Source organism: Rhinatrema bivittatum, chromosome 2, assembly GCF_901001135.1.
Source record: "Rhinatrema bivittatum chromosome 2, aRhiBiv1.1, whole genome shotgun sequence".
NCBI classification, from domain to species: domain Eukaryota; kingdom Metazoa; phylum Chordata; class Amphibia; order Gymnophiona; family Rhinatrematidae; genus Rhinatrema; species Rhinatrema bivittatum.
Genome location: NC_042616.1, coordinates 146522898 through 146540682, shown reverse-complemented (window position 1 = coordinate 146540682; position 17785 = coordinate 146522898). Strand labels below are relative to the sequence as shown.

General features: G+C 40.3%; 1 protein-coding gene across 3 annotated transcripts in view; it reads right to left on the bottom strand.

Moving 5' to 3' along the window:
• The window catches only part of DNAJC1 (DnaJ heat shock protein family (Hsp40) member C1), a 652900-nt gene that overhangs the window by 87215 nt on the left and 547900 nt on the right, over nucleotides 1-17785 (bottom strand). For all 3 annotated transcript variants that reach the window (XM_029588718.1, XM_029588719.1, XM_029588720.1), the window contains one exon: nucleotides 538-657. In XM_029588718.1, the coding sequence (XP_029444578.1) occupies nucleotides 538-657 (120 nt within the window). The remainder of the gene's footprint in view (nucleotides 1-537; nucleotides 658-17785) is intronic.

The following is a 17785-nucleotide window of genomic DNA, read 5'->3' as shown; positions in this document are numbered from 1 at the left end:
TACAATATCTGTTTCATATAATGCCAAAAATGGTTAGTAACCATTTTCCCCATTTCATTCGAACCAAACTGGCAATCTGATGTATTTAAGTTACACATGGTTTCTTACATTTTCATTAATAGAAAGTGTCTATGTACAATCAAGAATGCATGTTTTTATTTATTAAATCTGCATTAAATAGAATTGAAAGCTTTAATCCTGATTGAATAGCCTTACAAATGTTCTTTCACAGTTGAAAAGGGTTGCTACAAATACAAACCAGCATTGTTTTTCTGTGATCAGATTACAGTAGCTCAAGACTATAAGCAGCAGAATCCCCCATACAGCTGATCAGTTACAGCTGTTAATTGTGGAACAGGGGACTGGCTCACATCTGTCTCTTGGTTGCTTAGTTAATGGTTTACTTCCAGGTCCTAAAAGGATTGTAGCTGCTCTCAGAAGACAATGTTGAACCCTTTCACATGTCTGCCTTTCACACACTGCCTATCTTGTTCTGGCTTGTCATTCGCCATACAATGCAAATCTGAGTGAACTCACATCTGCCACTGATCGACCCAGCTCGTGAGCAATCTTTTCCCATCGACCTGGGGTCCCCCCTGGGAACTTAACCATACTTCTTGTCAGCTGGCTAAGGTCCTCTTCTGTCCATTCAGGTGCCTGTAAAACATCACAAATGATTATCTTAGGTGGAAAACAGAACTATATTACTGTACTAAAAAAACATATAGTTTAGACATTAAGCACACAAATATTTTATGACAGATTCTTATACTTCAGTACTATGAACCCTTTCATTTTGTAATAGCAAGCCAATACATATCTAACCAAAACGGAAAAAAATATTTGTTAATCCACATGCATGAAATAAGGTGCAGAGGTGCTCAGTTCACTGAAGATTTTTGCCATAGGCTGAAAAAGAGAAAATAGTCCTGAAAAACTATAAGAAAAATGAAATCCATGAGCACATTTAACTATTAAAATTTGTACCCTTTAAAATATTACAAATCTGCAATTGTTAACACTACAACATCCACCCATCTGCAAATAAATATTTACAAAAGAAAAATATTTAAAGCAGTCTTCAAATAAAATGTTCTAAGTTCACAGTATTCATAGAAGTTGCTAGTTCTAGTTATTTTCAAAAATTTTAATTCATGACCCCTATAAATCAGTAAACTGTGTTTTTAGAAACTAGGATTTATGTAGTGTTTTGTCCTTTGCTCCTTTTCTGGTTTATGGAGCAGCAGGAAGGAAATAGTTGTTTTGATAATCTACTTGTGCTAGTAATGACTATGTATTTTAGTCAGTACAACCTGTAAAACTCTAAAATAAAAATGCCAATCTAGACAAAAACATTTCTGTTGCTGTCAACTAAAAACTAAAGATTTTAACTAAAGTATTTAATACGCCGTTTCTCTTCTGTACTACAAAGTGGTAAATACAGAACTAGAAAATCTGTACTAATCATTACTCTTAAGGAAAAAAATGTTAACGACAAATACCTCACCTAATCACCATTTCCGATAATGAACAGGCATGCATCAAGCAGTTTGCATTACAGAGTCATCAGCACAGAACAACACAGTCAGAGGTGAGTGACCCCAGGGACCATCTCCACAGCTACGGCAAAGCTTCTCCCTGACACTAATCCTCCCTGTCATTCTCCCACTGTGCTCTAACCACACTGACATCCGCCTGCCACACTGCAAGCTTAACAGGGCCCTTCCTGACTTCTTCTACTGTCTCCTCTAATCAATGGTTCAAGCGTGCTCTTTTCACCATGTCCAAATGGCAGCTTCACTCATAATCAAAGTGTACTGCCCCTGTTAAAGGGTTTCCCCGAAAGGCTGTACCATTTGCATTCATTTGCAAAGCAAACTACTTTTATTCACTTTGTTCTGCTATCAAGAATGTTCCCTGATGCAGATAAATTGGCATAAATACAACCTGCCACTGAAGAGTCAGTAAATAGCAGCCAATAGCAGAAGAATGTTATTTTGTACATTCTTTGTTTTTGAGAACCTGCAATCCTAGAAAAAATCATAACTGAAGAGTTCTCAATATAAATATCTCCCATAAAAAATGATCTAAAACTGTATTGTCTAAAACAGAAAAGACCAACTATATATAGATTTCAGTTAAAATATTTTTTAAATTGCCATAACTTTGGATGTTCTCAGCTTAATTCTTTGAAGTTTTAATAATCAAGTTCTAAGAGTTTTTATACAAAGCCAAAACATGAGCAAATACATTAAGAGGGTAATTTTTGAACATCCTGTATAGCCTTATGTCACAATGTTGTGTATAAGCTGCACCAATTTTCAAAGCAAGCTTACAGGAAAATTATCCCACCAAATCTACCTGCACAAATTACACCTGCTATTTGGTGCAAAGGTTTCCTGAAAATTTACATGCATAGTGTAGAAGTTTACAAAGTATGCATGTAAATTCAAATCCTTCCCCAACTCCACCCTCCAGGGTTGCCTCCGCACAGTCCAAGTAATAAATGTGCATGTGAATGTGACATTTACGTAAGTTTATCTACAGATCACACTGGTATGTAATAGGCCATTTCTGCACTTAAAACATTTACCCACAGTAGTTCCTTTGAAAATTAGCCCCTACATGTGTATTTTCTTCAGTTAAAAAATGACCTTTCAATGGCAGGTATACTTTTAAAATTTAAACAGGTTCAAGAGACATATTAAAGACCAACTTTCTTGAAATTATTTTGGAAATATTTAATTAACTGGCTAAGTTTGACCTGAGCCTTTTAAAATAAAGGAATACAAATTTTAGTCTCTGTTAATTAAGGTAAACTGCTTTATTTTTTAAATAAAGGATCAATATAGGACAGTCTAGCTAATCAAACAGTCTCCTTTGATACACAAACACAATAGTAAAAACTAAAAGCATACCATTATTACTGCACAATGTTGTATTTTTATTTTTTCCAACCTATATAACTGCCAGAACATGCCCAACATTTTAATGAAATAAAAGCATAACTAGACTAATGAATTTTAACTGTTTGGTAGTTCTTTTCAGAAATGCAGTGTACGCTTAAATGCTAGAGCTGTAAAGGCTTTAGTGAATTTGCAATTCCTCAGCAGTAGTTAATTGTGTCTTTAGATGCAACAGAGCCTACTGTGATCCAGCTACCACAGCAGCCATGAGGGTGGCCCTGGTGTGAATGTATTCTCCCTGTTCTAATCTGTAGCCAACTATAGCTGTGAGAGTCAAATGAATGCATAAGCATACTGCTTTGTCACTTAAAACCATGTGTGTCCAATATTACTGGAACACTGGGCCAAAAATTCATCTCTACAGTAAAGTATTGGAAGATACCACATGGTGAGGAGACAGCTGTTGTGACTACACAAGCATTCAGATTTTGCATCAGAAAAGCATGCTCTGGGATTAAGCCTCCATACTGAATACAAAATCAAAGGTAAGAAGACTTGAATTAGCACATATTTTAGCAGGAAAATACAAGCCAAGCCCACTCAGAAATGCAAAAAATATAAATAAATTCCTGTATATGCAAGTGATTGTTTTTTAAAGATGCAGATTAAAGCACTATGCTGACAATATCAAGAGGTTAGTGTATAAAAACAATTTCTTCAACAATTAAGATGCTTTCTTTTGCAGTGTTTTAAGCTATATTCTCCTTTATCATTTCGGTATCACATAGAACATTACATTTATTTGAAAACATTCTTCATGAAAATCAAACCAAACAATATTATACAAAATGCTCTGTAGTTAAAACAAACAGTAATGTAGATATTCTTTACCAATATTTTTTCAAGAAAAAAGTGTCCTGATCTGTTTAATTCAGAGAAGAAAAATGAGCTTTATGATAAGGCTCAAACCAGTCTTCTCTTATAATATCCTCTCTTTTTAAACTTGACCTTTAAATCAAACATATGGTTTCTCAAAAGGGGTTGAAAATAGCTTTTTTTTTTCTTTTAAACTTGGTAGTATTTTTACTGGCATTGTCATTTTGTGCTCATGATGAAACAAAACAAAACAAAACAAAACAAAAAACCCTGCCCAAAAGGGATGAGTATCAAAACAAAGGAAAGAGATGAACAATATTATATATAAAGGCAGTGTCTCCAAATTGGCTTGTTTTGCGCATACCTTGACCATACAAGCAACAATGTGGAGATATCAATATCTTGTCCATTAGTATAAAAGTATAAGGACATGCCATACTGGGTCAGACCAAGGGTCCATCAAGCCCAGCATGCTGTTTCCAACAGTGGCCAATCCAGGCCATAAGAACCTGGCAAGTACACAAAAACTAAGTTTATTCCATGCTATTGTTGCTAGTAATAGCAGTGGCTATTTTCTAAGTCAACTTAATTAATAGCAGGTAATGGACTTCTCCTCCAAGAACTTATCCAATTCTTTTTTAAACACAGCTACACTAACTGCACTAACCACATCTTCTGGCAACAAATTACAGAGTTTAATTGTGCGTTGAGTGAAAAAGAACTTTCTCCGATTAGTTTAAATGTGCCACATGCTAACTTCATGGAGTGCCCCCTAGTCTATTACACTGGGCAACAAATTTTCACAAAAGTCATGTTACGGAAATGAAATTAGTCAATTCTTATAAATTTCCATGTGCTAAACATGAATGTGACTGTGAAAATGCAAAATTGGCTCTAGTTTTTTTGTAATATGCAATAATATAATTACATCTTGAATTGTATGCCAATAGTAGGAGACCTACGGTTAATACCGTTTGAAAAATGAAGTCATAGACTATGTCTTAGATTTCTTTGCTTGTCTCTTGTACACCTGTTTGGGAGAATCTCTGCAGAGTATCCAGCAGTAGTCAGCCAGCATGAATATTACAAATGCTCACCCTTTCTGACTGGGCTTCATATAGTACACTGCTGACGTCAGCTTACTTAGCAGCAGCATGGCAGTAGAACTGCATTGCATCAGAAAATGATGTAATAAACTGTGGATGATGTGTGCATGATGGTATTATGCAATATGATGCAATATTACATCATTCTGGGCTTATTTTCAGTCCTAGTGGATAAATTTACTTGACTAAACATAGAAAGTGAACTATATTAAATATCTTCAAAATGAGAGCCAATAAAAACTTTTCATGGTCATATTAGTGTTCAGCACATCAAGATACTACAAAGTAGGACCTTTTTAGGTCAGTAACACTTTCATTGTTGCCCAGTGTTATCTGAAAGAGTAAATAACCGATTCATATTAACCCGTTCTAGACCTCTCATGATTTTGAACACCTCTATCATATCCCCCCTCAGCCGTCTCTTCTCCAAGCTGAAAAGTCCTAACCTCTTTAGTCTTTCCTCATAGGGGAGCTGTTCCATTCCCTTTCATCATTTTGGTCGCTCTTCTCTGTACCTTCTCCATCACAACTATATCTTTTTTGAGATGCGGCGACCAGAATTGTACATAGTATTCAAGGTGCGGTCTCACCATGGAGCGATACAGAGGCATTATGACATTTTCCGTTTTATTCACCATTCCCTTTCTAATAATTCCCAACATTGTTTGCTTTTTTGACTGCCGCAGTACACTGAACCGATGATTTCAATGTATTATCCACTATGACGCCTAGATCTCTTTCTTGGGTGGTAGCTCCTAATGTGGAACCTAACATTGTGCAATTATAGCATGGGTTATTTTTCCCTATATGCATTACCTTGCACTTATCCACATTAAATTTCTTCTGCCATTTGGATGCCCAATTTTCCAGTATCAAGTTCTTCCTGGAATTTATCACAATTTGCTTGTGATTTAACTACTCTGAACAATTTTGTATCATCTGCAAATCTGATTACCTCACTCGTCGTATTTCTTTCCAGATCATTTATAAATATATTGAAAAGTACGGGTCCCAATACAGATCCCTGAGGCACTCCATTGCCCACTCCCTTCCACTGAGAAAATTGTCCATTTAATCCCACTCTGTTTCCTGTCTTTTAGCCAGTTTGTAATCCACAAAAGGACATCGCCACCTATCCCATGACTTTTTACTTTTCCTAGATGCCTCACATGAGGAACTTTGTCAAACGCCTTCTGAAAATCCAAATATACTACATCTACCGGTTCACCTTTATCTACATGTTTATTAACTCCTTCAAAAAAAGTGAAGCAGATTTGTGAGGCAAGACTTGCCTTGGGTAAAGCCATGCTGACTTTGTTCCATTAAACCATGTCTTTCTATATGTTCTGTGATTTTGATATTTAGATCACTTTCCACTATTTTTCCTGGCACTGAAGTCAGGCTATCTGGTCTGTAGTTTCCCGGATCGCCCCTGGCGCCCTTTTAAAATAATGGGGTTACATTAGCCACCCTCCAGTCTTCAGGTACAATGATGATTTTAATGATAGGTTACAAATTTTTACTAATAGGTCTGAAATTTCATTTTTTAGTTCCTTCAGAACTCTGGGGTGTATACCATCTGGTCCAGGTGATTTACTACTCTTCAGTTTGTCAGTCAGGCCTACCACATCTTCTAGTTTCACCATGATTTGGTTCAGTCCATCTGAATCATTACCCATGAAAACCTTCTCCAGTATGGATAGCTCCCCAACATTCTCTTCAGTAGACACCGAAGCAAAGAAATCATTTAATCTTTCCGCGATGGCCTTATCCTCTCTAAGTGCCCCTTTAACCCCTCGATCATCTAACAGTCCAACTGACTCCCTCAGAGGCTTTCTGCTTCGGATATATTTTTAAAAGTTTTTACTGTGAGTTTTTGCCGCTACAGCCAACTTCTTTTCAAATTCTCTCTTAGCCTTTCTTATCAATGTCTTACATTTAACTTACCAATGCTTATGCATTATCCTATTTCTTCTGTTGGATCCTTCTTCGAATTTTTGAATGAAGATCTTTTGGCTAAAATAGCTTCTTTCACCTCCCCTTTTAACCATGCTGGTGATCGTTTTGCCTTCTTTCCACCTCTCAATGTGTGGAATACACATCTGGACTGTGCTTCTAGCTAGGTTGGTTTTTTTTTGTTTTTTGTTTTTTTAAACAGTGACCACGCCTCTTGCACACTTTTTACCTTTGTAGCTGCTCCTTTCAGTTTTTTTCCAACTATTTTTCTCATTTTATCAAAGCTTCCCCTTTGAAAGTTTAGCACAAGAGCCGTGGATTTGCTTACTGTCCCCCTTCCAGTCAATTCAAATTTGATCATATTATGATCACTACTGCCAAGCAGCCCCACCACCGTTACCTCTCTCATCAAATCCTGTGCTCCATTGAGAATTAGATCTAAAATTGCTCCCTCCTTTGTCGGTTCCTGAACTAATTGCTCCATAATGCTGTCATTTATTCCATCCAGGAACTTTACCTCTCTAGCATGTCCTGATGATACATTTACCCCAGTCAATATTGGGGTAATTGAAATCTCCCATTATTATGCACTACCAAGTTGGTTAGCTTCCCTACTTTCTCTTAGCATGTCACTGTCCATCTCATCATCTTGACCTGGTGGATGGTAGTATACTCCTATCACTATAGTCTTCCCAAACACACAAGGGATTTCTACCCATAAAGATTCGATTGTGCATTTAGTCTCATGCAGGATGTTTATCCTGTTGGACTCTATGCCATCCCAGTCATAAAGTGCCACACCGCCTCCCGGGTGCTCCTCTCTGTCATTGCGATATAATTTGTACCCCGGTATAGCACTGTCTCATTGGTTATCCTCCTTCCATCATGTCTCTGAGATGCCAATTAAGTCTATGTCATCATTCACTGCTATACATTCTAATTCTCCCATCTTACTTCTTAGACTTCTGGCATTAGCATACAAACATTTCAAAGTGTGTTTTTTGTTTGTATTTTCATTCTGCTTTTTAATTGATAGGGATAAGTTAGAATTTTTTTAGCTCAGGTGAGTTTTTAGTTACAGGCACTTGGACTACTTTTCTTATTATTGGAACCTCACTGTCGGGATGCCCTAATTCTAATGCATCATTAGTATCCTTTGAAAATACCTCCCTCCGAACCATGCGCTGCTGAGCGACTATTGGCTTTCCCCTTTGTTCAAGTTTAAAAGTTGCTCTGCCTCTTTTTTAAAGGTTAGCGCCAGCAGTCTGGTTCTACCCTGGTTAAGGTGGAGCCCATCCCTTCGGAAGAGACTCCCCTTTCCCCAAAAAGGTTCCCCAGTTCCTTACAAAGCTGAATCCCTCTTCCTTGCACCATCGTCTCATCCATGCATTGAGACTCCGGAGCTCTGCCTGCCTCTGATGACCTGCGTGTGGAACAGGGAGCATTTCAGAGAATGCTACCCTGGAGATTCTGGATTTAAGCTTTCTACCTAAGAGCCTAAATTTGGCTTCCAGAACCTCCCTCCCACATTTTCCTATGTCGTTGGTGCCCACATGTACCACGACAGCCGGCTCCTCCCCAGCACTGTCTAAAATCCTATCTAAGTGACGCATTAGGTCCACCACCTTCACACCAGGTAGGCATGTTACCAGGCGATCCTCACGTCCACCAGCCACCCAGCTATCTACATTTCTAATAATCGAATCACCAACTATGATGGCCTACATAACTCTTCCCTCCTGGGCAGTAGGTCTTGGAGACACATCCTTGGTGCGAAAGGACAATGCACCACCTGGAGAGCAGGTCCTTGCTACAGGATCCTTTCCTGCTGCACCAGGTTGATGCTCTTCGATCATGAGACCTTCTTCCTCTAAGACAGCACCAGGGCTGCCAGTCTGAAGTTGGGAATTGGCTACTATGTCCCTGAAAGTCTCATCTATATACCTCTCTGTCTGCCTCAGCTCCTTCAGGTCTGCCACTCTAGCCTCCAGAGATTGGACTCGTTCTCTGAGACAGGAGCTCTCTGCATTGCAAGCACATGTACAATTTCTCACCAGTGGGTAAAAAATCATTCATTGGCACTCTATGCAAAAGACTGGGAAGCCCCCCTCTTGCTGCTGAATTGTTGCCTTTATCTCAAATGTGTTCAGTTCCTATTTAAGTGATAAGCATATAGACTTTTCTAAATTAAAAACTTTATTGTTAGCCAAAATTTATACAATGTATTTAGAGAAAAACAACATACTAAATATATGCATCAGAGATAAAAAGAAACTCCAGATGGGAGTTTAAAAGCAAAGCTGAGAAGCTCTTCCATATTATTAAGTCTGTGATGGGTGGGCAAAAGAGCACTGGTTTAATACATGTTAAATTAAAACATGTATATTCCCCTCTTAAAACAATGGATTGCTTTATAGAAAGCAACCTATATAGCAGGGGTCGGGAACCTATGGCTCACGAGCCAGATGTGACTCTTTTGATGGCTGTATCTGGCTCACAGACAAATCTTTAATAAAAAAGTAAAAATCTTAACAAAACCCCCCACCCTCCTGACGCCCCCCCAAGACCGCCAAAATTAATTTACTACAACCCCCCACCCTCCTGGACCCCCAAGACCTGCCAAAAGTCCCTGGAGGTCCAGCGGGGGTCCAGGAGCGGTCCGGGAGCGATCTCTTGGACTTGGGCTGTTGACTGCCAGTAATCAAAATGGCGTTGACGGCCCTTTGCCCTCACTATGTCACAGGGGCTACCGCCGCCATTGGTCGACCCCAGTGACATAGTGAGGGCAAAGGGCCGTCGGCGCCATTTTGGCTACTGGCAGCCGATAGCCCAAGTCCAGGAGATTGCTCCCAGACCGCTCCTGAACCCCCGCTGGACCACCAGGGACTTTTGGCAGGTCTTGGGAGGGTCAGGAGGGTGAGGGATTGTAGTAAATTAATTTTGGAGGTCTTGGGGGATTTCAGGAGGGTGGGGGGGTTTGTTAGATTTTTACTTTTTTATTAAAGATTTGTCTGTGAGCCCTGGACCCCCGCTGGACCACCAGGGACTTTTGGCAGGTCTTGGGGGGGGGGGTGTCAGGAGGGTGGGGGGTTGTAGTAAATTAATTTGGTAGGTCTTGTATGGCTCTCACGGAATTATATTTTAAAATATGTGGCGTTCATGGCTCTCTCAGCCAAAAAGGTTCCCGACTCCTGCTATATAGTAATTCAATCATTTTGTGTAGACAGGCAGTAATTAACTATAACAAAAAGGAAATTTGCTCCATTCCTTCATCACTGGTATGCAACATTAATTCGTCCCCCTCACTTCCTGTATTCTCCAGCCCTGCCTCTCTCTCTCCTTGTACTGAATTTATGCCTGTCCCAGGAAGAGAAACACTGGTGGCAGTCGGTAGTACATTCACCCTCTCTTGCCAGCCTGCCCCAGAAGAGAGATTGGTGGCAGTGGACAATGCAATCCTACCCTTCCCCCACCTGAACCTCCTTGCTCATCAGCTCCTATAATTCAAAGAGGAGGAGGAGGAGGAGGAGGAGGAGGAAGGCAGCTTTGCAGTATTTCCAGTGTGTCCTCCCTTCTCCCCTGCCGGGGTCCCAATGGTACGCTTTGAATCATGTGGTTCAAAGCAAGATGCTCAGGCCTCAGCAGGAGAGGAGGGAGGGCGCGTCAAACACTGCAAATTCGCCATACTCTTCCATCTCCTCCTGTTTGGCTGATAGAAGCTGGTAAGTGAGGGAGACTGGAGGAGGGGAGGCAGGGAGAGAGTAAACCAGGATCACGGGATGGGGGAAGAGAACGAACTGACCATGGTTTGGGAGAGGGAGATGTGAGGGGAGAGTGAACTGGGGTACATGAGGGATTTGTGGGGGTGGGGAGGGAACCAATATGAGTTAAGAGACCAGGTGGGGGAGGAAGTCAAAGAGAGAGAGTGAGGGGAATCAAAGGGGCTTTGGAAAAGGGATAAAGAAAAGAGGGGATGGGGTGTGATTCTACTTCCACACATCTAATTGCACACTTTCTACATGTCACAATATTTCTCCCTTAGATGGGCTTTTACTATTAGTAGGTAAAATATTTAATGGGCCAGGAATACAAAAGTGCTGCCAAACAAAGCTCAATGTATTTATATCACAGCGATTATTAAACAGAAATTTGGAGGGTTTTTTATCGATGTTACAGGGCAGACCAAATTGGTGGAGGGGTGGCACTATGCAAAGGATGGCATAGAGACAAGCAGAATCAGAATTCAGCAGGAAACAAAATGCGCTGTGGAATCCTTATGAATAAAAGTTCCATATGTGAAGTTAAAGTGTATAGCAGTGGGTGTATAAGGATATGCAAACCCCAAATTTTCAGTTTGCTTTGTTTGCTTCAGGAGGATTTTTTGTTTTTATTCGGCTTTTATTTGGTTCGGTTTCAGTTTTATTTTTTTGCCAAAGGGAAAAAAAAACCAAACAAACCACAATTTAAAATAGGGACCTCTGGAGGTTCTGGCTGGGTCCTCCCGTGCCAAAAAATTGCCTTGGCTGAGTTTGAGACCTAGACCTGGGACGGTGTCCTCTTCCTCTGTAAAACTGCCAGGACTGAAGAGCTCCCACTCTGGCCCTCACTTACCCTGATCCTGGATACTGCTTGTAAAAGAGCAGGAGTGATGCTCTGGTGCTCCTGCCTGGTGGAGATGTGCATTAATATCATTTGTTTCGGAGTTACGTGGATAACTTCAGGACGCATGTATCTACGAAACAAATATACATCTCTACTGCATGGATAATGGTGCTTTAAAAGTGGCACCATCAGCCTGGAAGATGGAGCTAAAGTAGTGTCACTTCGGCACCTTCTACCAGGGCAGTCAGCAGCATTTTGATGTACGGCTTTACATCAAAAGAGTGCTGGCTGCATTGGTGAAAGGTGCCAAAATGACGACACTTCAGCGCCATCCTCCAGGCAAACAACGCCATTTTTAAAGCACCAGGACCTGGGCAGATATGACTGTGCATTGCTCCTTCCATTTTACAAGTAGGATCTAGGAATGGTGTAAGTGGGAGCTCCCTGACCCTGGCCATTTACTGGGCTTGGGCATTTTTTTTTTCCACTGGGAAAGCCCAGCCAGGTCTACCAGAGGCTTTTTTTCTTTTTTAAATAAAGGCCACAAATATGAAAATACCAGAGTTTTCAGAACATACAAAAAATGGACCCTTTGCTGTAATTTACGCATTTGTTAGAAGTGAATGTATATTCCTATTGCAATACCATTATCCACTTGCTAAGATGAACAGACAGACAAATGCTAGCTAAAATTAGAAAGCCTTTGGCAACAATCATAAATGGTTGATTTCAATTGCCTAGTATTGACTGGGTCGGTGTCTCATCAGGACATGCTAGAGAGGTTATGTATTTTTTTTTTTTTTTTTTTTAAACATAAGAACATAAGAAAATGCCATACTGGGTCAGACCAAGGGTCCATCAAGCCCAGCATCCTGTTTCCAACATTGGCCAATCCAGGCCATAAGAACCTGGCAAGTACCCAAAAACTAAATCTATTCCATGTTACCATTGCTAATGGCAGTGGCTATTCTCTAAGTGAACTTAATAGCAGGTAATGGACTTCTCCTCCAAGAACTTATCCAATCCTTTTTTAAATACAGCTATACTAACTGCACTACCCACATCCTCTGGCAACAAATTCCAGAGTTTAATTGTGCGTTGAGTAAAAAAAGAACTTTCTCCGATTAGTTTTAAATGTGCCCCATGCTAACTTCATTCATCTCTTTATTCAAGAGATGAATCATACATGAGAAAAAAAAAAAGTGTCAAGATCTTATATGAACCACATAGCATTAATGAACAATTAACATAACCAGAACAAAATTGAGTGTGCCCCTTGTTTTTTTTATGCTATTTAACTCCCATATTCAGGCAACCCAATTTCCTCTCCAACTACTCAATCAACATCCATTCACACAAACATTAACATTCACTTTTACACCTTCATAATACCAGTTAAGGATGTAATGCTATGAATGCCTCTATAGCGGCTAGCATATCTTACGGAAAAGTAGTGCAAAATTTATTTCAAAGTTGAAAAAACTCCTGTGCCCTAATTGACTATTTCCAGCGTAAGTGTAAAAATTCATTGTAAAAGTAATTTACCATGAGTTGTTCTCATAGGGAGATGCTAGGAGGAGAATTATTCACCCAATAAGTCAATATGGCTTTTTCATATTGCCATAAATGGAACAGCTGGTTCTAGAAACAAGGAAGTACTAGAGGATCCGAAGACCAAGGGCAGAAATGAGCAGGACAAGAAGGCTTAAGAGCCACAGGAGTCCAGAAAAGCCATAAGCAAGACAGAAGTCCCCAGGGGGCCACAGGGCAAGGCAGAAGGCCAAACAGTAGGAAAGCAAGGTGGACCAATGCAAAGAGCCAAGGTAACTCAGAGGCTATGATTTGTGTGAGAGGCAGGGCTAAATAGGTCTGGCCTTGCTGAGTCTTGGGAGCATCAAAGAGATGGCTAGGATGGGAGCAAGCGAGCTTGGCTGTGTAAGGACTTCTGTTGGTGGGGAGGCTGCCTAGCATTCAGGATCATGATAGTATATATCCCAGAGTTTTGAAGGAACTAAAAAAACAAAATTGCAGATCTGTTACTGGTAATTTGTAACTTATCATTGGGATTGTCCACCATGCTTGAAGTCTGGAAGTTGGCCAATGTAACCCTGATCTTTAAAAAGGGCTCTAGGGCCAGTAAGTCTGATGTCAGTGCCGGGAAAAATTGTGGAAGCTATTCTAAAGAACAAAATCACAGAACATATTGATAGAAACATAGAAACATAGAAATGACGGCAGAAGAAGACCAAACGGCCCATCCAGTCTGCCCAGCAAGCTTCACACATTTTTTCTCTCATACTTATCTGTTTCTCTTAGTTCTTGGTTCTATTTCCCTTCCACCCCCACCATTGAAATATCTAGCTTGATTAGTTAGGGGTAGTAACCGCCGCAATAAGCAAGCTACACCCATGCTTATTTGTTTTACCCAGACTATGTTATACAGTCCTTAATGGTTGTTTTTCTTCTCCCCTGCTGTTGAAGCAGGGAGCTATGCTGGAAATGCGTGATGTATCAGTCTTCTCCCATGCCGTTGAAGCAGAGAGCCATGCTGGATATGCATCGAAAGTGAAGTATCAGACATTTGGTTTGGGGTAGTAACCGCCGTAACAAGCCAGCTACTCCCCGCTTTGTGAGTGCGAACCCTTTTTTCTTCTCCCCTGCCGTTGAAGCAGAGAACTATGCTGTATATGCATTGAAGGTGAAGTATCAGGCTTATTTGGTTTGGGGTAGTAACCGCCGTAACATGGGACAAAGCCACCATGAATTTACACAAGGGAAATCTTGACTCACCTATCTGCTATATTTTTTGAAAGGTTTAATAAAACATGTGGATAATGGTGAACCAATGATAATAGTGCATTTGGATTTTTAGAAGGAGTTTGAGAAAGTGCCCCATGAGAGACTCCTGAGAAAATTAAAAAGTCACGGGATAGGAGGCTATGTGCTATTGTAGATTGCAAACTGGTTAAAAGACAAGAAGCAGAGAATAGGACTAAATGGTCAGCTTTCTCAGTGGAGTGCCATAAGAACATAAGAAAATACCATACTGGGTCCATCAAGCCCAGCATCCTGTTTCCAACAGTGGCCAATCCAGGCCATAAGAACCTGGCAAGTACCCTCAGGGATCTGTGCTGGGACCGGTGTTTTTTAATCTATCTAGATAAATGAGGCTTGATCGACGTGCTGCAAATGCGCAGCAGAGAGCAGCTCTACTGCGCATGTGCGGAACAGACAGCTGTGAGCGACATGCTGTGCGAGACAGAAACAGAGCGAGAACAACGCGCACAAGACACCTCTCACTCGCAGATCCCGGGCGGCGGCTCCCTGGAGACGAGAACCGGAGCAGACAATTAAGACTATAGAGTAGGGTGGGGGAGAGAACTGGTAGGGCGCGTGAACGTGGAAGAGAAAACTGGATGCCAACGAGCATCGATGACAGAAGAACAAGAACACGCATGAGAAACCTCGCCAACCCTCTGGGCCGCCTCTCACCTCTGGCTGGAAGCTTCAGCTGCTCTCACATGTGAACGGGCTTGCAGGAACACCAGGGATTGGCTGAGGGACAGGGAAGGGATCATGGATGAGGTGAGAGGGGAAGGACAGGGAAGATGAGAGGGGATGGAAGGCAAAGAGAAGAGGAAATGAGTTAGTAAGTGGGAAGGGTAAGAAGTTGTGGAGAAAAGAGGAGAAGAGAGCGGCTCTGACCAACATGCCAGTCTGACCAACAGAATCTTGCCCATTTGAATGGGCCTAATGGCTTGTATATTTATAAATGAACTGGAAAAGGGACAATGAGTGTAGTGATCAAATTTGCAGATGATACTAAATTTTTCTGAGTTGTTAAATCACAAGCAGATTGTAAAAAATTGCAGGACGTTCTTGCAAGACTAGAACACTGGGCATTTACATTTCATCTGCCATTTAATGTGGACAAGTGCAAAGTGATGCACATGAGGAAAAGTAACCCAGACTGTAGTTACACAATGGTAGGTTCCATAATAGGAGTTATTGCCTAGAAGAAGGACCTGGGTATCATTGTGGACAACACTTTGAAATCCTCAGTTTAGTGTGTGTCGTTGGACAAAAAAGCAAACAATGTTAGGAATTATTAGGAAAGGAATGGAGAATAAAATGGCAAATGTCATAATATCTCTGTATTGATCCATGGTGAGGTCGCAGTTAAAAGTACTGTGTCCATTTATGGTCACTGCATCTCAAAAAATGATATAGTTGCATTGGAAAAGGTACAGAGAAGGGTAACTAAAATGATAGTTATGACTCTCCTATGAGGAAAGGCTATAGAGGTTGGGTCTGTTCAGCTTGGAGAAGAAAAGAAAAGAGACGAGAGTGGATATGAATGAGATCTATAAAATCATGAGTGGAATAGAATGGGTAAATGTGAATCAGTTATTAACTTTTTCCAAAAATAAAAAGACTAGGGGGGCATTGAATTAAGTTAGTAAGTAGCACATTCAAAACAAATCTGAGAAAATTCTCTCACACTGAATGCACAATTAAGTTCTGGAATTCATTACCGGATGATGTGGTTAAAGTAGTCAGAGTAACTGGGTTTAAAAAAAGGTTTGGACAAATTCCTGGAGAAGTCCAACTGTTATTAACCAAATAGACTTAAGACATAGCCACTACTTATCACTGTGTGATAGTAGCATGGGATCTATTTACTGTTTGGGATCTTTCCAGGTACTTGTGACCTGGATTGGCCACTGCTTGATGGCCCCTCAATCTGATCCACTATGGCAAGTTCTTATCAATCTATTAGATTTTTTCAAAGGTGTAAATGAACATGTACATAAAGATGAGCTGGTTGATCTCGGGCATTTGGATTTGCAGAAGGCATTTCAGAAAGTCCTCCCATGAGAGACTGCTCAGGAAATTAAAAAATCATAGGATAGAAAGCAGATATCCTATTGTGGCCTGGAAACTGATTAAAAGAAAGGAAACTGAGGATAGAATTAAATGGTCAGTTTTCCAAATGAAGAAACGTCATTACTGGAGGACCACAGAGATCTGTAATGGGACTTGTGATGTTTAATAAATGATCAGAAACCAGGAAAGAGTAAGGTGATCACATTGTAGAAGGCACAAAATTATTCAAAGTTGTTAAAACCAGCAGTGGATTATGAGGAACTGCAGAAGGACCTTATGAGACCAGGAAACTGGGTATCCAAATAACAGATGAAATTTAATGTGAAAAAGTACAAAATGGTGCACATAGGGTCACCACCCAGGAAAAGGAGCTTGGAGTCCTTGTAGACAGTACATTAAAATTCTCAGCACAGTGTGCAGTGGTAGTCAACAAAACAAACAGAATGTTAGGAAAGGATAATAAAAATATCATATTGCCTCTGTATCAATCCATTGTGCTACTGCACATTGACTACTGTGTGCAATTCTTGTCACCCTCCTTCTGAAAGAGAGACACAGTGGAATTAGAACAAATGAAGAGGAAGGCAACAAAAAATATAGGGATTGGAATGGATTCCTTATGATGACAAGCTATGTAGGTTAGGTCTCCTTAGCTTGGAAAAGAGATGGCTGAGAGGGGACTTGACAGACATTTAATAAAACCATGAATAGGGTGAAATGGATAGAGGGCAATTCTTTACCCTTTCAAATAATTCTAAAATAAGGAGAAATTCCATGAAACTAACTAGCAGATCTAAAATCAATTGTAGAAAGTACTTTTTCATTCCGTGCACAGTCAAGCTGTGCCAGAGGACTTGGCCAAGGCGACTAGCATAGTGAGGTTTAAAAGAGGTTTGAATAAATTCCTGAAGGAAAAGTCCATAAAACATTAGCAGCCAGGTAGACTACAGAAAGCCACTACTTTAGCAAGAAACAGATATACTTTTTTGGATCTACTGGTATTTGTAATCTAGACTGACCACTGTCAGAGACAGGATGCTCGGCTTGATGGATCTTGATCTGACCCAGCTTAGCATTTTTTATGTTCTTATCCATGCAGGATGAAGGTATTATAAGGAATTCCCATGTCAAAAAACATTTTCTACTGACACTACATGGGCCTGTCTTCTGCAATTGGTCCCATTCACTTTTATATGCTTAACTGGCTAGACACAGCCTCCCTTTGATACTATTATTTAGAAATGTAAGTAAAGCTTACATAAACACAATACAATGGAAAGAGAAGTGCTGCTATAGGGGAGAAAGCCCAGTATATATTTATGAGGCTATATTGTTTATGCCACTATAAGGCGACCCATGCACCTTTTATGATGCAATGTATATTCTTTTCCATTATTTATTTTTGTTTTATATTACTTTGGAATGCAACTTACTAATGGAATGGAAGAAGAG